General features: G+C 51.3%; 12 protein-coding genes across 12 annotated transcripts; 4 read left to right on the top strand and 8 right to left on the bottom strand.

Annotated features, from left to right (window-relative positions):
- Positions 1-395: 395 nt before the first annotated feature.
- BDZ99DRAFT_444595 (NAD(P)-binding protein) lies at positions 396-1537 on the bottom strand. Its single transcript, XM_033717893.1, has 4 exons — positions 1298-1537; positions 711-1239; positions 551-650; positions 396-495 (listed from the first exon to the last, which is right to left on the bottom strand). The coding sequence occupies exons 1-4, from the start codon at positions 1338-1340 to the stop codon at positions 427-429; spliced, it is 741 nt and encodes a 246-aa protein (XP_033575757.1). The 5' UTR covers positions 1341-1537; the 3' UTR covers positions 396-426.
- Positions 1538-2564: 1027 nt separating this feature from the next.
- Positions 2565-4144, bottom strand: BDZ99DRAFT_571678 (uncharacterized protein; the record flags this gene model as incomplete). Its single annotated transcript, XM_033728118.1, has 2 exons — positions 2565-3738; positions 4047-4144. The coding sequence occupies 2 exons, from the start codon at positions 4142-4144 to the stop codon at positions 3045-3047; spliced, it is 792 nt and encodes a 263-aa protein (XP_033575758.1). The 3' UTR covers positions 2565-3044.
- Positions 4145-4362: 218 nt separating this feature from the next.
- BDZ99DRAFT_499194 (uncharacterized protein) lies at positions 4363-4941 on the top strand (the record flags this gene model as incomplete). Its single annotated transcript, XM_033723631.1, has 2 exons — positions 4363-4639; positions 4689-4941. 2 exons carry the CDS (start codon positions 4363-4365, stop codon positions 4850-4852), a joined length of 441 nt encoding a protein of 146 aa, XP_033575759.1. The 3' UTR covers positions 4853-4941.
- Positions 4942-5735: 794 nt separating this feature from the next.
- BDZ99DRAFT_345248 (uncharacterized protein) lies at positions 5736-5933 on the top strand (the record flags this gene model as incomplete). The annotated part of the gene is made up of 1 exon (XM_033714429.1): positions 5736-5933. A coding segment is annotated over one exon (198 nt), but the record flags the coding sequence as incomplete, so codon positions are not given.
- A 576-nt stretch (positions 5934-6509) lies between these two features.
- On the bottom strand, positions 6510-7962 carry BDZ99DRAFT_571681 (uncharacterized protein). The gene has a single exon (XM_033728119.1). The coding sequence runs from the start codon at positions 7646-7648 to the stop codon at positions 6722-6724; it is 927 nt and encodes a 308-aa protein (XP_033575761.1). The 5' UTR covers positions 7649-7962; the 3' UTR covers positions 6510-6721.
- Positions 7963-10070: 2108 nt separating this feature from the next.
- BDZ99DRAFT_499196 (putative major facilitator superfamily transporter) lies at positions 10071-12371 on the top strand (the record flags this gene model as incomplete). The annotated part of the gene is made up of 7 exons (XM_033723632.1): positions 10071-10459; positions 10513-10813; positions 10901-11191; positions 11254-11460; positions 11514-11704; positions 11776-12305; positions 12360-12371. The coding sequence occupies exons 1-7, from the start codon at positions 10276-10278 to the stop codon at positions 12369-12371; spliced, it is 1716 nt and encodes a 571-aa protein (XP_033575762.1). The 5' UTR covers positions 10071-10275.
- Positions 12372-15237: 2866 nt separating this feature from the next.
- BDZ99DRAFT_40141 (CoA-transferase family III) lies at positions 15238-17080 on the bottom strand. Its single transcript, XM_033716228.1, has one exon. The coding sequence runs from the start codon at positions 16841-16843 to the stop codon at positions 15395-15397; it is 1449 nt and encodes a 482-aa protein (XP_033575763.1). The 5' UTR covers positions 16844-17080; the 3' UTR covers positions 15238-15394.
- A 1116-nt stretch (positions 17081-18196) lies between these two features.
- Positions 18197-19807, top strand: BDZ99DRAFT_444604 (HET-domain-containing protein). The gene is made up of 3 exons (XM_033717894.1): positions 18197-18673; positions 18746-18834; positions 18883-19807. The coding sequence occupies exons 1-3, from the start codon at positions 18254-18256 to the stop codon at positions 19412-19414; spliced, it is 1041 nt and encodes a 346-aa protein (XP_033575764.1). The 5' UTR covers positions 18197-18253; the 3' UTR covers positions 19415-19807.
- On the bottom strand, positions 19338-19807 carry BDZ99DRAFT_463679 (uncharacterized protein). The gene has a single exon (XM_033720124.1). The coding sequence runs from the start codon at positions 19714-19716 to the stop codon at positions 19429-19431; it is 288 nt and encodes a 95-aa protein (XP_033575765.1). The 5' UTR covers positions 19717-19807; the 3' UTR covers positions 19338-19428.
- Positions 19797-20959, bottom strand: BDZ99DRAFT_463681 (putative cytochrome b5). Its single transcript, XM_033720125.1, has 4 exons — positions 20889-20959; positions 20658-20826; positions 20475-20601; positions 19797-20411 (listed from the first exon to the last, which is right to left on the bottom strand). Exons 2-4 carry the CDS (start codon positions 20777-20779, stop codon positions 20256-20258), a joined length of 405 nt encoding a protein of 134 aa, XP_033575766.1. The 5' UTR covers positions 20780-20826; positions 20889-20959; the 3' UTR covers positions 19797-20255.
- Positions 20960-22127: 1168 nt separating this feature from the next.
- BDZ99DRAFT_477320 (uncharacterized protein) lies at positions 22128-23032 on the bottom strand (the record flags this gene model as incomplete). The annotated part of the gene is made up of 2 exons (XM_033722108.1): positions 22128-22701; positions 23028-23032. The coding sequence occupies 2 exons, from the start codon at positions 23030-23032 to the stop codon at positions 22128-22130; spliced, it is 579 nt and encodes a 192-aa protein (XP_033575767.1).
- A 683-nt stretch (positions 23033-23715) lies between these two features.
- Positions 23716-23940, bottom strand: BDZ99DRAFT_389774 (uncharacterized protein; the record flags this gene model as incomplete). The annotated part of the gene is made up of 1 exon (XM_033715655.1): positions 23716-23940. A coding segment is annotated over one exon (225 nt), but the record flags the coding sequence as incomplete, so codon positions are not given.
- Positions 23941-24384: the final 444 nt, after the last annotated feature.

Consider the following 24384-nt stretch of genomic DNA (forward strand, 5'->3'; position numbering starts at 1 on the left):
CAAGTTGTCGAATACAAACGAGCTGCTGGCGTGACATCCTCAGCAGCTGCTTCACACGTTTCGTCCCTGCCTAATACGGAGGCGTCCCCGAATTCAAAAGAAGGGAGTGAGGCTGGTGATGGTGGCGAATGCGCTTCGACTGCTTCGCACGCCTCGGGCCAAGCTGGTGCGGAGGCTTCCGCAGGCTCAGACCGCGGAAGCACGGCTAATGTGTAACTTTCCGGACGTTGGTTTTGGATGTGTGCTGTTAGACCCTCAGCCCGTGTATTCGAGTTGCTTGAGCTAGGATATCACCACCATGTGTTTGAAGTGGATCATCTCTTACCATCAGCAAAGCTACACGAGGCAGTAGTGGTATCATCAAGGAGATCAGGCAGTAAGGCAAGGCATTATTAGTAGCATAGATTTATTTCTGCTTAAGAGCCGCTACCACGGCAAGTCTACGTGCTGATAGGATGCGAATCGACCGTCAGCAGTTCGCGTAGCGTTATCAATCTGCCGAGTTCTCTTTTAGTATTCTAGGGCGTTCACGTGAACTATTGCTACTTACCTCCTGAACAACTCCCTTGACACTGTCCTCCAGCGTCACCGTCGCCTTCTCCCTCCCCATTGCCGTGGCAACATGCGCTCCCATATCCGTCTGGGTCATCCTACAACACGAGGCCGTCAACAACAGCGAAACACGCTACACTGAAGCTCCGCCTACTCACCCAGGGCATATCGGCAGCGCAATCAATCCCGGATTCTCAAAATGCAGCTTCCGCAGCAAATAATTAATCGACGCCTTCGACGCGCCATACGACCCCGACGCCAGCGCCGCCTTCGGCCCCACCGCCACACTCCCCAGCTGGGACGCCACAACCACGAACTTCGGCCGCGGCGCCTTCTGCAGCAGCTCCCACGCCGCCTGTAACAGCAGCAGCGGGCCGATGGTGTTGACGTCCTGGTGGTAGCGGTACTCGGCGACGGTGATGTCTGTCACGCGGTTGACCTCGAGCACGCCGGCGTTCGCGATGAGCACGTCGATGTGGGGGATGGAGTGGGCGGGGAGGGTGGCGATGGCGGCGGCCGGGTCGCTGTGGGATAGGCTGTCGATTTTGACGACGATGAGGGTGCTGTCTTTGCCTTTTGGAAGGGAGGCGAGGCTTTGGGAGGTTGCGTGGGAGAGGTCGCGGACGGCGGCTATGATGGTGGTGTTGTCTCGCGAGAGGTAGGCTGCGGTGAGGCCCCGGCCGATGCCTGTGGATGTTAGAATGTGCCGCGGGAACGGGATCGCGAGGCTTTGGTGGTGGCAGACCTCTGTTAGCACCCGAGATGAGGTAGATAGTGTTGGTAGACATGTCACTGTTGTCGTGGGCTTTATTCTAGAGCTAGCTTTTGTTAATATAGGAAGAAGCGCGCAAAGGGCAGCGTGAAGAAGCTTTCATTATATCGTATATCATTTTGGTAGTAGGTGAAGCTAAATGTGCCGTTGTCATACTCTGTTGCATCACTCGGATACTTGATGGCAGTCTCTCCGGACGGGAAGCGGAAGAGTTGTAGAACTGACGGGGTCCTCGGAGGTGTGTCGATCCCCGCACTATGCAAACCCCATGTTTCTGCTGACCAATTCAATTATAACCTAGAACAAGCATTAACCTTCTGAGAAAACAACGATCATGTAGTTTTATGGAGAGCAGTATGGTAATCGATAATCAGAAGAATAGAAGGTCGCCAATTGAACGAATGACGTAAGATCACGTGCAATTTTATCACGTGTACTCCATGTGCACCATCGGGTCCCCTCCTAGTTTTATAGTCTTAATTTCCTTGAATTCGATAGGCGTGTTATATAAATGCTAAGACTACTTCTAAGGTAGTAGTAAAGCGGTTAAGCAACGCCGATATACACAGCTCTTCGGCAACAGACCAATGCTAAAGGCTTAAAGAGGTAAAAAATGCAGTAAGTAGTAAGGGGCAAGTTCATCAAGATGCGGAGCAGGGTAAATAGATCTAGGGGCGTAGAGGTTATTGTGTATACGTGAGCTAGATTCATCGTTTCATCGTGGTGTTTACATCAAGGGCGTAATTCCCTTCCGGTAACTGTATCGGGCCAACCGCATATCTGCCTAGAAGACGACAAAAGACGACAAAAGACGATGAGCTGATTATTAAGCTAACAAGATTGTGAGAAGGTCTTGCATGTGCAGATAACGAAATGGGTATCTCCGACTAATCAAAGGGGTACATCCAAATAGTGATGCCTAACATAAAATACAAACTGTTACGTCGGGTTTTAAACAGATAACGGCTAGGTTGGTCACAAAGGAAAAAGGAAAATAGTTAAGGAATCCATGGTCTGACATAGCTGACAAAGATGATCTACTCAGATCCCACAACCAGAAAAGCGAGACAGCGACAGGCGAGCTTCCATCGATCACTCAGGTTAAATTGATGTGAACTCTGATTTCTATAGACGTCTAGCTAGTTGTATATATACTAGGGGAAGGAAGGGGGGCCACCCCTGGGTGGCGCGCTAGTAAGTTCAGCTGAACACTGCACAGCTGAGTTTTCAGCTGGGCTCTCCACAGCTGAGATCTCAGCTGTGTTCTCTACAGCTGATGTTCGGAGTAGCCTTCTAGCATATGAGTTGTTGATCCTAGGTTGTAGTGCTGCAACCTGAGTCGATCCCAGTGCATTTGAGAACCTAGAACACCACCGCTATACCCTATCGATGTCGGGTTAACAGAACAAGAAACTTAAAGAGAGTTGATGGTGATTCCTGGACATTGGGTTTTATGAGATGTAAAGCCTTCGACTTGCTATATCGGGTTCTTTTATCTTCCTGTTCGGAAAAGACGTACTCAGTTATCTTCAGTTACTTCGTAAACTTCTTGTGGCGAGTATGGTGGGCGTGGAGATGGAAAAACGTCGAACGTCGACGATTTATAAGACATTGTTGACGAGGTATTGCGGACGGGGGTAGAATTGGTCCAATCGTCACAGATGATTCGATAAGCAACCATTAGGAGGGCTCGATGGGTGCTTAACTCTAATGTGGCGCTTTAGGTTATCTTCCCGAGAGAACGTCTTCTGACAATCCGCGACTGGGCATTTGAGCGGTAGAAGTTGCCGATGACGGTTTTTTTCATGCCTAGTGAGGTCCGCCTGTAGGCCAAAGGCCTTTTGCGTGCACCCAGCGAACGAGCAGCGGTATCGTCGATTGTGAATCCGGTTGAAATGTTTTCTATGGTCTGCGTCAGAGATTCAACACAAAACCTTTCTAGGCAGTCGGGGGCCCACCTGAGGAGAAACGGCATAGTGAAGACCTCTTCGCATTCAGAACAGCGAAGTGGCGAGCACTGCTTCTCATATCCCTGGAACGACGAAGACGCACCAACAGGAAGCTGGCTCGTTATTGCCGCTCTGCAAGTCGAGGGATGATCGGCTATGGAAAAGCTTCCGTTCTCAGTCGAAGACATTTCGGCCTCATTCAACTTTGTGCCAAAGATTGCTGGTAATGCAGTCGACGGGGGCGAAGCTGAGAGGTTGGAGGGGGTGAAGGAGGAGTCGCTACAAGAAGTTGTATTGCATTGCGCTGGCGAGTTTTCTGGTCCAGTCGTAGAGGAGTACGTATGTTCCGGTGCAGGTGGCCACTTGGGCCAAATGGTGGGATTTAATCCATATTCAACCTCGTAGGGGTTGACATATTCGGAGAGTTGAGAACCAGAGCCAATGTCTAAACAATGGTCCGCAGGGCTGCTCGAAATTGGTGATGCGCGAAGACGCGATGCCTTCGCGCAGGTGTGCTACCAGAGATTGAGCAGAAGCTGGGGTGGCTTTCGCCAACCCACTTCGGGGGTGTGGGTCAGGTCCCAAAACTTCTACTGATGTGTTGCGAGGTTTGGCGTGACGGAAAGGAGAGGGTTTATGTCAAGTTTGAAGGCGGGGAAAGGGACTTTCATCTACAGCGTTAGTTTTTCAGCCTTGTAGGCATACCGTACGGGAGTAGTTGGCACTTGCAGAGGAGACGCAGCCAAGCAACGCTAAGGCATCAAGAAGCATACCTCAAGCCAATCGCATTCTGGCAACGCCGTTCAGCCTCTTCGTATCCCGACAGTCGTATCTGCGAGGAGTATGCCTGTTGAAGATCCTGTGTCGACATAGTAGGGAGGCATACTTCAAGCCAATCAACGCCAGCTCTACTCCGGAGGTCAGGGGTTAGGTCCATTTACCGTTCCGCCTCTCCCACCACGGCAATAGCAGTATATGCCAAGAGTATGCCTCCCGCTAATGGATATATCAGGCAGCGAATGCGAAGATTCGGAGTCGCTAGCAGGATTAAGCAGGCTTCCAGCTCTTCAAATGACCCCAGCTTCTATCATGCCTTCATACAACATTGCCGCTGCAGCAGATCCGTCACGTACTCCAGGGCCAGAGACTACGACGGCCTTCTATCCACAGTCACCTACCACGTCCGTTTTCACGGGAGGCTCGAATGCTCAGCCCTTACTGTTCGACATTCTGACGATCCTCTTCGCCGCTGCGTCACTCCTAGTCGCGTATTTGCATCTCAGACACGGCAAAAGATCCCAGCGACCTGTCTCCGAGAATACGGATATCGAATCTGGCGAGCTGGCAGAACACGGGCGGCGCCGAAGTAGGCTCTCTACAGGTCTCAGAGCGAATCATATGCTTACAAGCCGCAGATACGGACGAAACGGATATCCAACCAAGCGATCCTAGCAGTGGCGAAGGACCTGCCTTCACCATACCAGATAGAGCGTCTGAAGGACATATTGAGAGCGTAGGACGGGTGGATAGTACTACTTCTACTCTCCATCCGGCCGGCATCGAGGATGAGGCGAAGTGAATTGAGTTCAATAGTGCTCATGTGAAAGAAAGCGGTGGACAGGGATGACGGTGATAGATGAAAAAAGGGTGCAATGCATTAGACTAGGGTTTTGGATAGATTCTGGTACGGGTCATGTTTCAGTCACGTGAGTGATCAATCCAACTATGTATAACTGTAGCCTTCTGGCTCTCTTGCTCTCGGTTATGAAACACTAGGAGACGAAACTGCACCGTTGAGATCTCATAGATCAGTTTGTTCTGGTATGACGGGGGCGGGTAGGAAGACATTAATGCTCCGTATTTGTTCCACCTAGAACTAGGCAGCACTCTGATTCGTCACTTTTAAATCCCATAACCCCCCAAAGAGGAGCGAAGATACTCTCGAGAGTTTCTCGCAATGGAGCCAACAAAACTACCTTCGACGGAGTCAAACCACACCGAAGAGTGGGGCCTGTGCGACGACGCCACCGAGATCCCTACCACACAATCTACAACCAAAAAGCGGTCCAAACAAATCGAAACAAGCAAAGAGAAGGAGACCAAGCCATGGCATCCAAATTCCAAGACAGGAACCGCCCAAGACTCCATCATCTCCCTAAACCTAGGTCCCGCAGACATCCAAATAAGTCCGTCCCATCAACCTCCCACCACCCACTCCACTAACCCTCCCCCAAGCCCCCAAACCCGCCTCCTCCACCCTCTCCAACCCCTTCAAAGAACTATACCTAGACTCCCCCACCCACCCCCTCCCCAAATCCCTAACCATCGCCCTCACCAACCGCTTCAAGCTCGCTCAACTCACCCAATTCCCCGCCGACGCCCACCTCGCCTTCTCCCACCCGCTCCCCTACTTCTTCGCCGGCTCCTTCATCTTCCCCACCCTCCGCACCGCCACGCACGGCCGCACCCTGCGCCAAGCCGCAGAGAGCATGACGCCCGCCGTGCTGCGCGGCTTCAAGCGCCACGCTGTGCGCGGCATGGAGTGGCCGGCGATGCTGCTCTCCCCCAGCCCCGACGACGCGGTGGAGGGGATGCTGGTGTTGGGCATGCTGGATTCGCAGCGGAGGGCGCTGCATGCGTTTCAAGGGGGGTGTTTGATCTGCGGCGGGCGAGGGTGGAGACGGAGCTGGTCGGGGGCGGGGTGGTGGAGTGTGAGGCGGGGGGTTATGTGTGGAATCGAGGGGAGGGGGCGTTGGTACCAACGGGGGAGAAGGAGTGGGGGGTTGAGGATTTGATGGGGAGTGAGTGGTTTGCGAAGGTGGTTGCCGGGGCGGCGGAGGAGGAGCGGTTGCTGGGGTTGGAGGGGTGGGATGGGGTGGGAGAGGTCTTGATGTGAGGCTGATTTGATTGCTGGAAGTGTGAGGACCGCTTTTTGGGGTGTCCCGACGAGCTCACAGGTTGTCCGGGATCATGAACTTCTATCCTGTTGAACGGTTTGAAATTTGCCGGCGGAGCACAGGTAGAGGCAAGAACATGAACACGATTCTGTGACAAAGCTGTAACTTCTAGCCAGGGCAGGGGGTATTGCGAATGACGTGGTGGTCGCTTGTGTAGTACGCGGCATCGCTCGCGGTGCTCTAGTGAATCTACGGATAGTCCATTACAGTTCTTCACATCTCGTTTCGTTTCTCGAGTCCATGAAGTCGCTTCAGACAATGATAGATAATGTGCTTGTGGTCAGGCTGGTACTGGAACAGTGCGATCAATTTTGCATTCATAAGACAGTTCATGTATAGAGAAGAATACGCTCATGTCCCCACTGGTGTGCTTTTGCCGATAGGAGGTTTACCGGCGGTACATAGTGAGCGATCTGACAGACACAAATGATGCCTGATCTCCACTCCGTGCACACGCATTCCTTACCCTTCTTGCGTCGCGCCACGGTCGTCTAATCACCAGAATCTTGGCCTTCATCGACTTGACCCTCCACCAGATCAGGACCTTCATGAGCAGAGTTTGTGTCTCCGCCCTTCTTGACTCGCTGAATGTTCCAACCATCAGTATCTTGGCCTATTTCATCGACGTGATCCTCAGCCGGATCAAGACCTTCACGAGCAGGGCCTTGGGGCTGCTGTACCTGGAGTTGGGTGTCTTGATCGTGGAGGTGGGGTTCGCTACTTGCGTCCTGGCACAGGGTATCGTCATCCTGGGACGGAGTATCGTCATCCTGGAACAGGGTATAGCCGTCCTGGAATAGGGTATGCAGGGCCAGAATCTGCGCGTCTTGATTTTGGATGCGCGTACGTCGATCCTGGAGTCGCGTTTTCAGATCCCTGATCTCCTTCTTTAGGGCCCGAGCCTCGTTGGCGTAGTTACGGCATCTGGTGTGCAGAATCCCGGTTTCGTCATATCGATTTTGGGCTCTGGATTTCAGATCCTTGATCTCCCTCTTTAGGGCCTGGGCCTCTTTGGCGTAGATACGGCACCCGGTGTGCAGAATCCTGGTTTCGTCATATCGATTTTGGGCTTTGGATTTCAGATCCTGGAGTTCGTTGTCTCGATCTCCGATCAAGCCTTGGCGCCTTAGGTTTTGGGCCTGTAGATCCCTGATCCTGCCTTGGAATCTCCAAATCCAGACGAAGAGCACCATGATGAAACCCAAGAAGAGCATGATGATACCCAAGAAGAGAATGGTGATACCCCAGAAGAGCATGATGATACCCCAGAAAAATAGGAGGAGTTTCCAGCAGTCGGCACAGTCGCGGAACCAGGGGCCGAAAGGATCCATGATAAAGATAGTGAGCCAACCGGGTGCGTCGGCGTCGGAAGTCATGGTCCCGACCAGAGCCAGAGCAACCGATGAAACAGTCGCCATCGAGTACGTTGGTTTTCGGGAGTCAAAAGAACGAGGACGTCGGACCAACGAGTGGCGGTGTGGCTGTTACGGAAGAAGTGGAAGAAGTAGTGACTGTAGTTGGTGGTGCTTCCAAAGAGATCGACGTCGCTATAGGAGGAAAGGTGTGTGTGGATTTAGGAACCGAAGTGACGACGGTTGACGAACACCGGGGCACTATGGTTGGCAAGGGGATTGCTGAAGAACGATGGATTTGATACGGTAGCTCTAGCCGGTGATGGTAAAAGACGATGTTGCGTAGACGTTGATTGCAGAAGCCGATGAAGATGTTGTTGTCGTTGGAGGCAGAAACTGTGAGGCGAGGAAAGAAGAGATATATCCCAGAGTCAGCTGCACCTGCCATGCGTACGAAGATTCCCCATTTGAAAATGACAGAAGCGACTTAGCGGAGCCTCCGATAGCGACAGCCATTGTATGCAACTGTTCGAAGTGCCTGAACACATTTTCGGAACGAGCTGCATGTCCGCCACTTTGTTCAACTCGAGACTCTTAGAAATCAGGATGAAGTGCTTCCAGCCTTTTTCGTAATTTGACTGAATCGCTTTGGTGGGCATGATACTTTGCCAAGGCAGCTTGGGAAATGAAAGACAGGTCTGTACAGACTGGAGTCACTAGAAATTTGTTAGTATGTACGTTGAAGCGCGACAAACGGTGTCAGCAAGGCGCAAGCAGACTTTTGTCGCAGTGCTGTACGCGCGCGCGGAGCAGAGAAGGGTTCTTACATCTCTAAGACCGCGCCTTGAAATGGAAGAGCGATGACTGTCCATCTTTACCAATAGTCTTCGTAGAAACCTAGCGAAAGTATAACATAGGGCGGCGATTTTTCTCTTGCTGGCCAACCCGCCACATACAGCTGAATCTGCGAGTTGTCAGTGAAAGAAGTGCTCTTCCACTTTTCTCTCGGGCTGTAGTCGGTAAGCGGACTGATGTCCACGGGTCAAAGACTTCGTTTCTGGAGGGAGTCTGCTGATTGGCTCGTTCCACGGTTTCAGAAACATTCCCACCTGCTGTGGACCCCAGAATTTTCTATTGTTTAGGATCCGAATACCTAAATGGCGAGGTAAAGTAGGAAACATATGGCATTTTGTTCGTGAATGACATTAGCGCAAGGAGGGTGTCTGAGGCGGTCGAGTACACGACTGTTTCTTTGCATGCAACCTCAAGGCTTTCCTGTCGCAAACAATGGCAGACTTTTTGGAACAAAGGTACTGAAGTGTGACGGCATTGTCCAGCGTCGTCGAATTTGAGTGAGAGTCTGTCCGGAAGAGCGAGACGGATGACCTCGTCACGTAATTCTCTATGAAGCTGGCCAAGTCGATGTTTGCATTGCGTGGTCGCCTGGTAAAGAGTCTGAACTTGATCGTAGCCGGAAGAATATTTCTGGTCCAGATGGATGAACAGAGTCACATATAATGCGATGTAGATGATGAAGTCGGAGAAATGTCAGCGCGCCTTGGAAGGAGGGGTACGTGCCAGCGAACGATTCAGGCCGTCATCCACGTGATAGTTCTTGACTCGAGCAACCATATCAGCTATGCTGGAGCATCCACGCATCTGCGGACGTCCATCTCTTCCATCGATACTCCATCTACATCTCTTTGCAAGCCGACTTGTATGATGCCGCATCTACTCAAAAGTGCATTACAACCTCGTCCTCGTCTAGCTGTTGGACACGACCTGGGGACGATGCAACATGGGAGCTAAAACTTCGCGCTGGTTGCGACGTCTTCCGGAAAGCATCTGGGCAAGGAATCCATCTTCTTATCACCTCATTCTTCACCTCTATAGTGGTCGCGTGGCTCTATCGAGCTAGTAAGAGACATCTGAGGCCTGTCCAAAGCTTTACCCGAACAATTTAATCCGCATTCGTCCCCAACGAAGAATAGCTCAGCAACAATTGGCGGGATGAGGTCTAATTGCGCATCATCTGGGGGGATACAGCCCTTGAACGCGCCTTTTGTGGCCTGCAAGACGAGTCAAGCTCCAAGAAGAGAAGCATATCTCGAAAGCGAGCAAATCAAAGGGCCCCGGGATTCTGTCTCAAGGAGGTCCCGTCCGGAACGCTGGGTTCCGACCTAGGATCCTAGGACCAGGATTGAATCCGAGCCGGTAACAGACAAGTATGGGGACCCCACGTTTGCTTCCTAAAAGTACCGTAGGCTATGCAGAGTACGGTTAGTGTTCTCCATGTTCCCCGGTTGCTGGCGCCCAACCAGCTCGGCCGTAAGACCCCTTCTATATGTGTATTCAGCATGGACTGGTGCAAACATTTCAAGATCGTATGTCAATGAATCGAGGACGGTGGCGTCTCGGCTCCTATTGGTCCGGATGGCAGCGGTCTCTTAGAGTCACACTCCATGTACACGGATTCTATCACAAACTCGGCTCCGTGGCGTTGAATTCTCCGCCAGAATGAGGCCAAACCCGACAGCTAAAATCGTGAGCATGCGGCACAGTCAGGATCGAGACCACCACGGCGATTCTCGGTATCAGTTCATGCTCGTCGAGAAAACTCAATACATAGGGACCATTTCCCCTTGACTTTGAGTCGCAATTTGTTTCAAATTCGCACCGCTCACGAACCGAAAATGGCAGACCTCCATGACAAGGAGATGGGTGTGAACGAGAAGGACACTACCCATCACATCGAAAATTTCGAAACCGCAGAGGAGCAGAATGCCTACGCCGTCAAAGGCGACGACTCCGATGGACACATTCCGATGACCCCCAGGCGATTCATTGCCATGGTTTCATTGTTGATGTCTTATGTCGGTGAGTCTTCTCCACAATGTTATGTCATGGTGGTGAGGTGCTAAGACTACCAGGGGCCAACCTTCCTCTCTTCTTCATTTCTGGATCCTTGACTTTCCTCCAGGCATCCATCAAGAACCCACAAACACAAGGCTGGTCTACGACATCCTATGGTGTGGCTTTGGCTGCGGTGACTCCATTTTCCGGCTATCTCCAGGACTTAGTTGGAAGACGATACGTCGTCCTTTTAGGCTCCCTTCTGATATGCATTGGTCTAGCGGTCATTGGCAGCTCCCACCGCTTCCTCCAGTTGATTTTTGGCTGCGTTATCACCGGCATAGGAGCAGGTATCACTGAGCTCACGTCTACTGCAGGGTACGTATTCCCCGGGCATTCACTCGGCCCCACCGGCAAAACGGAGGCGAGATTAGGCGAGAACGTTGACTAACCTCTTTGGACCAGACTCGCTGAGGTTGTCTCTGTAAAGCATCGGGGATACACCCTTGCTCTGCTCTATGCCTTCATTCTCCCATTTGCGCCATATGTGCTTTATGCGCAACTGCTTGGAGAGCACGCCACCTGGCGGTGGTCGATATGGCTGGCATTGATCTACAATGCCGTTGCTCTATGTGGGCTTATTTTCTCGTACTTCCCTAGATCGCACCTCCGAGCTGAGGGAGTACGACGCCGTGACCTTGCCAAGGAGGTTGACTTCTTTGGAGGGTTCTTGTCGACCGCGGGCATCGTTCTCTTGTATGGCCTCCCCGCCCACCTTGACAGGTCCTCTCGAACCAACACTAATCCTTCCATCATAGTCTCGTCGGTCTACAGAGTGGTGGCACTATTTGGCCCTGGAAGAATGGCAAGGTCATTGCACCCATGGTGATCGGCCTCGTCCTGATCTTCGCCTTCATCATCTGGGAATGGAAGGGTGCAAAGTACCCCATGGTGCCCTCAGCTATATTTCAAGGCCAGCGGATCGTCGGTGCCTGTATGGTAACCGCCTTTGTCTGCGGTATGAAGTAAGTGCAAAAGGTTACGTCTTTCTCAGAATTCCACGGCTAACAAAACCTAGTCTCTACGCCGTCCTCAACTTCATGCCCCTCATGTTCTCCACCGTATACGATCCCGACCCAATGCACGTTGGCTTGAAATCTCTAGGCTTCGGCCTCGGTCAAACAATCGGCGCAACAGTCATGAACGTGCTGATGTCAGTATTCAAGAACCACCAACGGGAGAACCTTTTAAGCTCCTGCATCATCATGAGTACGCGCTCCTCCATTCCCCTTACTCCGGCTCCCTTACCCGGTACTAGCCGCTAACACCTACACCCCCAGCTATCTTCATCGCCTCCCTCGCAGCCGTGACCCCGGACAACGCCAAAACCGTCATCGCCCTCACCGCCCTCGCCGGCTGGGGCGTCGGCGGCATCATTGCGCCCATCGCCACCATCGCCCTCTCCGCCACCCCGGACGCCTTCCTCGCAACCGTCATCTCGCTCATCAACGCGCTCAAATTCCTCGGCGGCTCCATCGGATACAGCATCTACTACGCCATCTTCTCCGGCAAGATCAAGACCAAGCTGCCCGCGACCGTCGCCGCCTACGCCATCAAAGCCGGCCTGCCGCTCACGTCGGTAGAAGGCTTCGTTGGGATTTTCTTGACGGATCCGACAAAGTTGGCGACGACGCCGATTCCGGGGCTCACGCCAGCAGTGATTGCGGCGGCGTCGAAGGGGCTGCGGTGGGCGTATGCGGATAGTGTGAAGTTTGTGTGGTATACGACGATTCCGTTTGGGGTTATTTGTATTGTGGCGGTGTTGGTGATGGGCAATACGAGGAAGTATCAGACGAATAGGGTTGCTGCTGTAAGTGCTTTCTTCCTAGTGTTTGAGTAGGACATTCTTGCTAATCGTTTGCAGGCTCTGGAGTAGACGAAGTCCACATGATAGACGCGAGATGGAGATTATAGATTGACTGCATTACTCCTTTGATACTCTCTAGTGGACTCGTTGCAGCCGCTGGAATTCTTGGGTGGTGACCGACCGAGAGTGCCTTTGCTAGAGAACCGTATTCTATTGTAGTCTGAATGTACATACCTTCAGTATGACTCTTCCTACGAAAGTTAGATTTCCAATCGTACTCCATTGCGTGCCGCCATGAGATACAGATCAACGTAATTAACCGTCTAGTTCCACGAAAATGCGTCCAAATTTGAGGTTTGAGGTGCCCATTTTGCTAATGGAGGACATTGGAGGCTCTAACCCGACAACGCGAGATAAATACTTCATTTTCACCGCTCAAGATCGTAAGCTAGGGGTATTTCAACGCCCTACCACGACCCCAGCGTGTTACTGTCGCGCGTAGGGGTTTTGTGCAGGGTGGGGGCTGTAAGTGCTGAGGCTGCAGCCCGGAGTGGTGGATTCCGCCAGTCAGAGTGGCGGAATCCGTCACTCCCGCACGTGACCTAATGAAGTAATCCGCACAGAGTAACTACCCGCCATGTCTAAATAGGCTCAGCATACCACGGTGTTTTGCCAGGAGATTCAGTTACCTGACTAGATTAAACGAATCTGATCACTGAAATTACGTCACGTGACTGAATCTCCCTCTCATCAACTGATATGGTTTCAATTGCGCCCTTAACTTTGTCGGCCTCGGTAGTATGAACAACTCCAGAAGCCTAGTTCCAAGTGTTTGGTCTCTTATCCCGTAAGCTGAGTCGTGTGATCCGGGGTACCTCAGCGTATCGTCGACCAAAATACTCACAAAACCAGGAATAGTACCTCGTATTTGCACAATACTCCCAGAGCCCCCGGCCGATCGAAAGTCTCACACCACACTGCCCAACACAATCCGTGCTTTGTTAATCCTGAGGCTGCAACGCCCTTCTCGCCCTACCACACAACCCCTGCCCCTTCCTATATGCACCCCACGCATCCAGATCGCCCATAGACCGCCAAGACATGATCGGTAGGCCAGGGCAAAAGTCCAGTTCACGCATGCACAGACCTCGTTTAAAGCTATTTTAGGCGATGTGGCTTTTCGGCGCCCACGCACCCAACCTCTTCGCCGCAGACACCTGAAACGCGGCCGCCCGCTCGCCTCACGCGGGCGGCGAGACGGAACGGTCGGGGAGCTGCGGGCTGGCGATAATGCTGGTGACGACGGCGTCCCGATTTCGTGAAATGCGGAAGTGAGTTGGGATTGAGTAGTTGAAGTGGGGGTTGCGCAGCGGGAAGGCTAGGACGGGGTGGGTTTTCCTCAGCTGGGCGTCCCTGCAGTAGGACGTTGAGGATTCAGGGACTCTTTCGTGGCTCTTTTGAACGCGTCGGCATGAAGGTGAGTCGGAATTGACTCACTGCAGAGGTAAAGTGCGCCGCCGTCGGCTTCAGTAAAGATAATGCGAGAGCAACGCGGGATGACGATGTCGGAGAAGGCAACCGGGCCGTCGAGCTCGAAATATCATTATGAACAAAAATAGCCAAGTCGTAGTTCGGAGACAGCTAACAGCTCCTGCCGGCAACCACATTGGGGTGACCGGATGGTTTAGCGAACTCGAAAAGTCGATTTCTGGTTTGCGTCCACGAGAGTCTGAGATCGAACTTCGCGGCGCGCACGCTCCGGAGGCAAAGGCATCCCGCACTGGCTGGTGACGCCCAATCGCCGGCGTGCCTTGCCCGTCGGCTTCAACGCCGAGGCATGCGGCCGACAGCGGGCCAACACACTTGGGCTGAAGGGGCGTTCTGGCGCCCGCAGACGACGCAGGGCGATGCGGAGGGAGCAGGTCACATGACCACACTTCTGAAACACTTCGAGTCTCCCGTTTCCCAACGCGCTCGCCATGCTTATGGTTCGACCACTCGGAAGCCCAATAGCGAGAGTGACATGAGAATCCGCTTCTTGCCGCCCTTTCTATGGTTGCCGCCCCCCTCGTTAGCTACCCAATGATTGTCAGCATACGTCTTTTCTGTTGGCCTCAGGATTCCGGTGTCACCGTGTAGTGGGGATACTGTGAGAGAGACGCATGTGACGGCTGCGGAGTGATGCGTTGTTCAGTGATGGCGGAAGCGGTTGCCTTCTTTACTAGCTGTTTTTACGATATTTTGTTGAGGTCCAGCGAGCGATTGAAAGTCTTCCCAATTTCACACTTTAAAAACTCGCGTTTTGCTCGCTGCTACCCGCCTTCTTCTTCAGTCTATTCTCCAGACGACGCCTCCATAGAACATTTGTTGCCATTCATCGTATCAGAGGCAAATTGCGATCGAGTGCTCTTTTATTTCTCTTTCTTCTGAACCAGCGCCATGGGTATCCGCGCAGATTTGCAGTATTGCGGGCAGTACCAACAGGCATCGTAGGTCTCACTCGCACCTTTCATCCGGCGCGGACACACTGCTGATCCCTCTTTATGCAGACATCCCTCGCATGTTCAACCGGCATCACCTAAACGAGCCGCCAACCCTCCTACGGCAGAACGCAAAGGCGCAGAACCGTCCAGCGGAGGAAGCACCGTGTTTCCCCAGCGAAATCAAATACCGTTTACCGCTGCGAACTTGCGCCTACACGAAGACCGACCGTCGGCGGATACGTCGGAAGAAGTCAAAGCCACCGCAGAGCAGCTTGAACGCGCTGCACAGGATTTAGAGATCGATATGCCACCAGGTTGGCGAGTCGGCGGGTTAGATGGCTATGGGCGGCTTCCGCTGGACCGGTGGCTCGGAGGATCAGAAGGCGTTCCTGGGTATTCAAGAAGGACCTGAAATGAACCACTATTTGACATTAAGCTGCGCAAGTGGTCCTAAAAGTTTGAAAGAATCAAGGATTCGACATCCTATATCATGAGAGTGGAGACCATCTCAAAGAGATGAGAAGAACGAACTGATTTGGAGTGCACTGGCGTTACCTGGACACTCGGCGCGGTGCTTATGTAGCGATTGACTCGCAATAGTAAAACTTTTCACAACGGCCATCTGGGCTCGTCGCTGCCGAGCGGCTTGGGCATGATATCCCAGCCAACTTCCACACTTTCAATCTTCGCAGAATGTTTCACCGCTTTTAGTGACCCAAATCCACTCTCTCGTGTCTCCAAATACTCTTCAACTTCCCCCGGGCTCGAGTAGTCAGTGCACTCAAATCCTGTCCTTTCGGGGTACTGTCCTAAGCTCCTGAGATACTTCATGACGCCAGCCAACGATACGTCAACCTCGTAGATCCCGTCTCCGGTTTCACGTTTGTACAAAGTAGCCATGATACCGGTAGCAAGAAGATAACCACCAGCGTGGTCTAGAGCTTGGCAAGGTGTGGGTCGAGCCGGCTCACCGCCACCATAATGCTCCGTCTCGGAAATGTTCATGCCAGAGCATGTTTGCACAAGGGAGTCGAAGCCTCGATTGTGAGCCCATGGGCCGTAAGGCCCATACGCCGACATGTTACCTATCACTATATTCGGATTGATGGCGATGATGTCCGCGGTCGATAGGCCGTGAGATGCGAGGCTACCAGGTCTGTATCCTTGAATGAAGACGTCTGCCGTGCGGAGCAGGTCGAAAAGCTTGGTTTTCTCTTCCGGGTGCTTGATGTCGAGCTGAACGGTTCGTTTCCCTCTTCCAAGATCACGGTCCAGGACGGGAAGGTCGGGGAGACTTGGCGAGGTTACCCATATCACGTCGGCGCCATGTGCCGCAAGAGTCTTGCCGGCCACTGGTGCTGCAATGATTCTACTCATCTCCACTACGCGTAAGCCGCGAAGACATCTGTCGATTCCAGCGCTAGACGATATGGTCCTGGAAGTAACGCTGGATGTTCTCTTCAAGATGATTGGAAAGTCGGGAATCGCGCTGGCCTGTGGTAGCACGTCCCATTGCTTGTACGATCGAAGTGCGGAGATTACAAGTCCCTTCTCGATCCCCTCCTTCTCCAGATCAACTGATTTCCACTTTTGGGTCTGGCTGGATACATCGCTCCTTGAAGCATTCGGGGGCAGCCCTAACAGTTCCAGTGCCCCTAGGCGATGCACGGGGAAATTATCATGAATCCGGACGTACCCGTCTGATGTCTTGTGGAGACCTCCAATGGGGCCCCATGGAGAAGGTGTGGGCTTCCCATCTAACACATAGAGGCGTTCCGATTTGAATTCGATGACTGCATGAGTCAAAGGGACTGTGACCCGGGGTACTGCTGACTGATGGCGACTAGAATAGACAAGTGCAGCTGTCAGGGCAGATAGCCCTATGGTGCTTTGGGCAAGATGCCCAACCTTGAAGGAAGATGGCAGGCCAAGCCCATGGCCCTCTAACGAGAGAGACTTGAGGGCATGTTCAGGTAGTTGAAGGCCTTTCCATATATATGACACAGTGTCCTTTGCGAGAAAGGCTTCTCTATTCGGAATAGGGCCCGCGTTCTCCATGGCACCGTCTCTTTTTGGAGGCTTCGCCGGCTTTTGAAACAATCAATTCAACTGCGTGTGCTAGTTAGCTACCAAGGTGCCAGGTATTATGGATTTTCGGGATGAACAGATGAGGGTGGAGGATTGAGGAGAGTATTGTGAGCACGGAAAGACACAAGTAGAGAGACATAAGAACTCCGACGGAGGACTTTTACCGCGGTGGTATAGAACGATTTTACGGATGAGCGGATTGTAGATGGAAGACGATAGATGATGGAGAGGCTGCGCCGATGCATGCCGCCTCGTCTCCTTAATTCCAGCTAGACCGACGCTACTCTATAAACAGTTTAGTGCATATTACGTAAGTTCATCTAACATCGTCTCGCCTTTTACAACCTCACATCTTACTATCTACTTGTAGTACCCCTTGAATGATCTTGAAGGCCGCCTCCTTCCTACTAAGACCTTTTAAATATCTAGAATTGCTGGCGGAATCGGATGGACACGTTTCATCAACGAATGTTACGGGCCCTCAAATTAAAGCACCACTCAATTGTCTCTGAAGAGCGTAATGGGAAGTTGGAGCGCACCTTGAGCTATGATATGTTTCAAGCGCTTTCTGAAAACCCATCTCCTTGGAACCCCACTGCCTGAGTGTCGCTTTGATCTAGCGGGCCTAAACCGCGCCCAGCATTGCTAACGCTACCGATTTCACCTGTTATCATTAAGCCCAGTCAAAGTCAATGCATCAAGGACGCGGTATTTCAGCACCGCATTCATGCAAACACTGTAGTGGCTTTACTATCTATCTCTATGATGAGCCTGGACCAGTTCGCAATGACACGCCAATCTGGCTACAGCCCAACGAAAGTCAAAAGGCTCTAGCGTCCGATGTATGCGGGTATGATGTTCAGAGTATAGAGCTAGAAGAAGACCTCAAAGAGCTTTATACAATCACGAACGGGATCTCATTTTGGGATGTAAGCATGGATGATTTGGAGCAACACTCACAAGACGGATGTTCCATTTCTCGCCGTATATTGAATAGCCTTACAGCAGATGACTTTCTCCCTTCTAACTTTGCCATCGGTGCAAAATGGAGAACGGCTTATGGTCTAGAATTTGGTATCCTGGACCTTGATGCGCTACGGTGGGAATGCGTGCTTGACGAAGAGAGGGAAGATTGGGCTGATAATGTCTACACTATGCTAGCTCTTCCAGGTTTGCTATCCCTGTAGCTCTCAATAACACCGCTATTAGCCTTTCACTCTTACTAATTTTTTTGTAGATGATCCCGCAGCCCTGGCAATTGACAATCGACCTATCAATCCCGCTCCTAGCTCCCATTTAGCCTTGAGCACAGCGAAAGACTGGCTTCGCATATGTTTGGAGTCTCATCATAATTGCCAGCAACTGAGTACCAAGGAGTTCATGCCTACAAGACTAATCCAAATTCTCCGCCATGGAAATACTACCACTTACCGACTTCGGGAGACGTCGCAAAACGCAATCGAGCACTATGCCGCGCTATCTTACAGCTGGGGTGGCGACCAAACCTTCAAGACAACTGCAAAAACCATTTCCCAATATAAAGGAAAAATTGTAGCCGGCAAATTACCGCAGAGCCTCCAAGATGCTCTGATTGTCACGGAGCGGTTGGGACTAAAATACATCTGGATTGACTCCCTATGCATTATCCAGGACGATGACAGCGACAAATCAAATGAGATTGGCCAAATGGGTAGAGTCTACGGCTGTGCAGCGGTCACAATTGCTGCATCACGGGCGAGAACTGCTTGGGACGGGTTCCTAAGTGAGCGGTCAGCCCTTGGCTCCAATCTACCAGACCTAGTCTTCTCCCTACCTTGCCAGCGCACTGATGGTCAAGCTGGTAACCTTATACTTTTACCCTTGATTTTCGAGAACACTGAGCCCTTAGGTCTGAGAGGCTGGACCTTCCAGGAACGCGTGCTATCCAACCGCGTCCTCGACTTCAGCTCCCTTCGCACACAGTAGAATTGCCGAACCAATCAGAGCCTTGTGCATAGCGATGGCTGGAGCAGCCTGGCACTACACAACGCATACGGGTCTTTCGGGATAAATCCTGACGTTATCTCCAAGCTTGTCACCGGGCAGTTTACACCACCGGCCATGCTTCAGAGCTGGATGAGAATCGCGGAAGGGTTCTCGGCCAGAGCGCTGAGCTTCACGGCGGATAAGCACCCAGCTATAGCGGGAATGGCGGAGTCCTTCGGACGCTGTCTCCGTCATCAAGAGTACTTCGCGGGGCTTTGGGAGTCCGCAATGCCTCCCTGCCTCCTTTGGGCCAATGCAGACATTAATTATGAGAACCTCCAGCCGAGACCTCCGCGTGATCAAGTATGCGCTCCTACTTGGTCGTGGGCGGCCATTGGTGGGCGCATAAAGTATGATCGACTCTACACCGACGCGTATGACGATGTCCACTTCGAGGTCCAAGTCCAAGATTGCCAGGTATCACTTGTCGACGACAAATCGCCTTACGGAGCTGTCAAATCCGGCAAACTAAGACAAGACATCCCGCAAGCTGAAATTTGCTGCATGTCACAATGAAAGGATAGTACATCTCATAGGCTAAATTGCCAAACCTGACACGCGTGTAAGTGAGTGATGCACCGAGGTTCATTATTCTTGTAGCCACAATATACATACATCAGGTCGATGGGCACGGCTAAGAACCTGTCCCGTTTGGTGCGGATCGTATAAAAGATGTAGCAGAAGCAGTAGAGAATGGCGCATGATAATATCAGGAAGTCCTGGACGAACAGATAGCTCTGTGGCGGATTAAGGGCCAGATCTGATGGTTGGACAATAAGGTGGCGCTTTTCGAGCGATTTGGCCAACGTGAATGGCATGGTGTCAATAGCTCTCAGAACTCGAAAATGAGGTTTTGTGCAAGTAGAGAGACAATCTGCCCATGAAAGCCATCGGGCCAGCGTGTTCTATAGGGAAGCCAGTTTTGCAAACCACTGTAGGAGAAGGATAACCAATCTAATTGGACTCTGAGTGATTTCGCCGGCTTGAGTGGTTTCGTCCCAGTGGTGTCGTCATCCTGGGTAGTTTCAACATCCTGAGTAATTTCAGACTCTCCCTGTACATCATTGAACAGGCTACCTGACCACTCACGCACTCAAGATTGGTTGTTGCAGGCACCCTTAGCTTATTCCCCACTAATTCCGTACATTGCCGACTCTTCCCAGTTCCCAACTTGCCTGCTGCAATAGGGACTTCATCGTTACGCTATTCCACTGCCCGTGCCCGCTCTGTTCGGTTGCTACTCACACTGAGGGTATGCATCTTCACTAGCTTTGTCCCGCCGTGCAACAGGATGCCACTAGACAGATTGCATTGGAGTTTATCGAGTGTGTGGACGGCATAACTGGCTCAAGCGAGCTTATCTCTGAACCCCTGTCCATGCTGCAAAAACTGCAATTGCAACCACAAAAGCAAAGAGAAAACGCAACGATCCCCACTGGCTGGGGTTGCTGGGGGCCTTTGTATAGTTTTTGTATGCGCTTCCTGACGAAACCAGGATCTTCTCGTCTCCAGGCTAGGAAACCCGTTTTGTCAAGTGGGGTTCAAAACATCTTTTTGCATGTAGGGTGTGCCTTACCTGGCGATCCAATACTCCGATCTGCAAGGTCTTCATGAATTCGATCGCGGCATCGCTATGGCCAACCTCCTCGAAAGCTTCAGTGGCATCGAACCCACCTTGGTCGAGTTGCACTGACTGCCCGCCTCTGTGTCATGAGAATATTTTAGCAAAACACTAGCTACGATGGCTGGGTGCGCTCACGGATGTTGGTCGATGAATTTCGAGACGTCGTAGACCTTGTCATGAATAAGAAGATACAGATTCTCTTTTTGCTTATGCAACACGACCTCGCTGGCCGCAAACTTTTTCATGGGTGACGCCATTGAAGGGCTGTGAGAAGTTGATTCTGTCAATTTAAGGAAGAAGAATGCTAGGCAAAAAAGACGTCAGCTAGAAACTCGAGCAGCGTCATGACTACGTTAGAACAGTAACCTTGCATATATCTAGATGCTGCACGACTCCTCTTGCACATTACCGTCTGAACCGTTGTGATCCGAGAGAATACTGAGGAATGTTCCCGGACAGATTCATCGCGGCCAATCTACAGCACGTGGTACGCGCTTTGGTCGGAGCAGGCCGATTCGACCGGCCGATATGTCACGCGTTGTCGGAGCCGAAAATTATGAGTTTATGAAATTATCACGTCACTCGCTTGTTACTTGCTTATAAAGGCTTAGTAAAGGTCCTTTGTAGTATTGCTAGTTAACTACGCCTCGCTATCTATATAAACTTCTACAACCTATTAGGGTGCCTATAGATAGCCCTTTAAGATGTCTATATCCTGTTAAGATGTCTATACCCCGTATATATATCTAGTAAAGATCTGGAAATAGAGGGCTGGAGGTACTGGGGGCGGTACAACAACAGGGGTGGCCCTTGCTAGCGACACCCATAGAAACTCCTATCTTCCAACGTTCCAGAAATGTGAAGAGGCGGGAAACTTTCTCTTTACCTGTTCTAGTCTATCCGGACGCTCCGGAGTTAGCCCAATTTTGTGATGTTCATAAATTTCGGCTACGAGAGAACATGACATATCGGTCGGCCGAATCGGCTTGCCCTGAACCTGGGCGCATCGTAAGACCTGGATTGGTTTTGAAATGGCTTTCATTGGCTGTGTGCCCGGGGAAAGAGGATATCTACAATTAGATATGCCTTGGCAATGACGAAAGTTGTGCCGATTTGAGAGACCTCCCCGTTGGGCCCCAAAATGATCCTGCTTTTGGTCCTTGGTGAGTTGCACTCTCTTTGGCTTTCGCAAACATATATCCATGCCGAAATAGACAGCTCTTTTTGTCCAGTGTTTACGTCGATCATATTACAGTCTTGACGGTAGATTTTTGTCTTATTGCACTAGATTTTTATCGTCCTCCATCCTCGTTGCATACACGTGCGACGTTAATCCTTGATTGCGGGCGGAATCGCCAAGACGTCAGAAGATAGATTGAAATGAACATGTGTTTATATTAAAGGTAATGATGGTGTATAAATAGGTGTTCAGCTCATATAGGAACGTACGAGCTGCTAGTTGATAACGAGCTCCTAGCTACGAACTGCGAGCTCCTAGGCTCAGTGAGGCAGCTCTCGGAGTTGAGGTTCTGAAGTTCTACACGGAACTCGTGAGGTTGTATAGACCATAGAGCTAGGCTCTATAAGGTGCTAGCCGGGAGTCAATCACTGGACCTTGAACGAGTCCAACGCCGCCGTCTCTGCATCGAAGTCCGCCAGCCTTGTGGCCATGTTGACTGGGAATGAAAGATGCTCATGAATCCACTTCCACTCTCCGTCTTTCTTCCTGGCAATGCCGGTTCTGCGGAAGGTGATGCTGAATGGGTCGCCTCCCGCCTTGCCCCATGTGTGCTGAGAGCAGGTGGAAAATGCGTGGGTCGGCGAGAGCACGACAATCTCCAAGTCCTTGTACTCCATCTGCCCGTCCACATAGTATGGGAAGACGCCCTCAAAGTGCTCGTTGAACTTTCCACGCCCCGATGTCCCAAACATGTCGAAGCTCAGCATCTCCTCGAAGTCATAGAACCGGCGCGACTGGTTGGCACCCGGGTCGTGCATGGACTCTTTGTTCCAATAACCCAGCCAACCCTTGTACAGCTGCTCGAGAATCTCCTGTTCCTCCTTCGCAAACTCCGGCTTGTGATCCTTCAAGGCAGTCGTTGGTCCAGAGTCTTCGTTTGTGGGGGTGATGAAGAACCTACCGAGCTCTTTGGACCGCTCAACAGAGTAAGCTCCTTGTCTATATCGGTATACGTGTTCTACGATCAATCAACGCCCATACTTCACGACTCAGGTTGCAGCACTACAACCTAGGATCAACAACTCATATGCCAGAAAACTACTCTCCGAACATCAGCTGTAGAGAACCCAGCTGAAATCTCAGCTGTAGAGAACCGAGCTGAAGCCTCAGCTGTGCAGGGCTCATCTGAACTTACTAGCGCGCCACCCTGGGGGTGGCCCCCTTCCTTCCCCTAGTATATATACAACTAGCTAGACGTCTATAGAAATCAGAGTTCACATCAATTTCAACCTGAGTTCACGACTCGTCAGGAGGGATGTACATACCTCATCTTGAATCCAGCCTTTGCTAAGCCCGTGTGCCATTTTGTTCTCTTTTTCTACAGGTCCTCACTCGTTTCCAGCTTAGAAATTTTTGGAACGTCGGAATAATTTCTGAAATGTGCTTCAAACCCTTTATCAGTTCCGGCTGACATTGATGAGCTCTTTATACAACCATCGCTAAGGCATTATTTATGACACGTCAAATCTGACTAGGACAGAGTAATGGAACTCAAACAGAGCGGATGGACTAATTTCATAGCCGCTTGCAACTTCAGTTCCAGTTCAATAATACGCGGATCTTCTCCACATTAAAGAAGCTATCCGATCTGGGAAGTGAGTTGTGAGGATCACATGCGGGATGCTCAAGGATCCTATATGCATATACTAACTTTATTGAGTAGTATCCCGTTATATACTAAGATAAATCTTAGTGAAGCTTTAACACTTACTACCCAAAAGAAAGCAGTGGCTTGTATAGGTTAGTTTGCAAACGTAGAAATTATCGATCGTGGATCTTCAATGAAAACTTTTCATTTGTACATCTACGTAGAGGCGAGAATGCCAACGTCATCGGCATGTACTGATCCAGTCTATGCCTCATAAGGCCTTTGAAGATCTTGAGTCCCTGGTGCTTTGTAGAATGTTACCGTCAGCTAACGCTGGTTACTCATTCAGGGCGGCACGCCTAGTGTCATGCCACCTCAAGTTCCTTGGAGACGGAAATATCCGCTTTATGGAAGAAAGCCGTACCGCCTCTTCCCATAATGACATCTGCTGTACTGATGTAAAGGTCGGACTTGTAGCCCGATGGATTAGCCTCTGGATTGAGATCGCAACAGACAATTTTGGCACCTTGCTGCGCTAAGGCCAAAGAAGTAGCTCGACCCATGCCAAAGGAAGCGCCCGCCACAACGGCTACAAGGGGGCTACCTGAGCGGGCTGCCGGCGCTCCCTGCTAGCGCTGGCGTTGTTTTAGCCACAGTAAGCGTATTATAAATCTGCAGAAGCCACCAGAATAGCTAGATAATATAAAACAACGGCAGGGGCCCTTGTATTTTATATCATAAAAATGCCGAATCTTGTACGCCGGAACAATGGCCACCATCCACGGCCAATTCAATATCCTATTCTTCGAGATCCGGGCACCCGTCTCTCCTACCGAGAGCGTGATATTGCTTTCTCCCTCTCTCGATACGCTGGCTGGAATAACCGAAGGATCGGTTCCTCTCTTGGTGTGCCTTACAGAACTATATCCAATGCTCTCTCTCTCCAGAATCCGTGGACCCCTCAAAAACAGAGAGGGAGAAAACCGAATCTTGATACTCCAACTCGACAGCGCCTTATTGCCCGGGCTAAGCTT

The sequence above is a fragment of the Mytilinidion resinicola genome (assembly GCF_010093595.1).
Source record: "Mytilinidion resinicola strain CBS 304.34 unplaced genomic scaffold BDZ99scaffold_11, whole genome shotgun sequence".
In the NCBI taxonomy this organism is placed as follows: Eukaryota; Fungi; Ascomycota; class Dothideomycetes; order Mytilinidiales; family Mytilinidiaceae; genus Mytilinidion; species Mytilinidion resinicola.

Bases quoted from the DNA above. Each gene is read 5' to 3' on its own strand.
- BDZ99DRAFT_463681 (XM_033720125.1), bottom strand. From the start codon at position 20,779: ATGGCGTCACCCATGAAAAAGTTTGCGGCCAGCGAGGTCGTGTTGCAT. The intron at 20,602-20,657 runs GTGAGCGCACCC...CTCATGACACAG, and splicing joins AAATTCATCGACCAACATCC to AGGCGGGCAGTCAGTGCAAC. The intron at 20,412-20,474 runs GTAAGGCACACC...CGGGTTTCCTAG, and splicing joins TCGGAGTATTGGATCGCCAG to CCTGGAGACGAGAAGATCCT.
- BDZ99DRAFT_444595 (XM_033717893.1), bottom strand. From the start codon at position 1,340: ATGTCTACCAACACTATCTACCTCATCTCGGGTGCTAACAGAG. The intron at 651-710 runs GTGAGTAGGCGG...CTCGTGTTGTAG, and splicing joins GCGCTGCCGATATGCCCTGG to GATGACCCAGACGGATATGG. The intron at 496-550 runs GTAAGTAGCAAT...AGAACTCGGCAG, and splicing joins TCAAGGGAGTTGTTCAGGAG to ATTGATAACGCTACGCGAAC.
- BDZ99DRAFT_40141 (XM_033716228.1), bottom strand. From the start codon at position 16,843: ATGGAGAACGCGGGCCCTATTCCGAATAGAGAAGCCTTTCTCGCAAAG.
- BDZ99DRAFT_571681 (XM_033728119.1), bottom strand. From the start codon at position 7,648: ATGGCGACTGTTTCATCGGTTGCTCTGGCTCTGGTCGGGACCATGACT.
- BDZ99DRAFT_444604 (XM_033717894.1), top strand. From the start codon at position 18,254: ATGCCTACAAGACTAATCCAAATTCTCCGCCATGGAAATACTACCACT. The intron at 18,674-18,745 runs GTCTTCTCCCTA...TTGATTTTCGAG, and splicing joins GCTCCAATCTACCAGACCTA to AACACTGAGCCCTTAGGTCT. The intron at 18,835-18,882 runs GTAGAATTGCCG...CGATGGCTGGAG, and splicing joins TTCAGCTCCCTTCGCACACA to CAGCCTGGCACTACACAACG.
- BDZ99DRAFT_463679 (XM_033720124.1), bottom strand. From the start codon at position 19,716: ATGCCATTCACGTTGGCCAAATCGCTCGAAAAGCGCCACCTTATTGTC.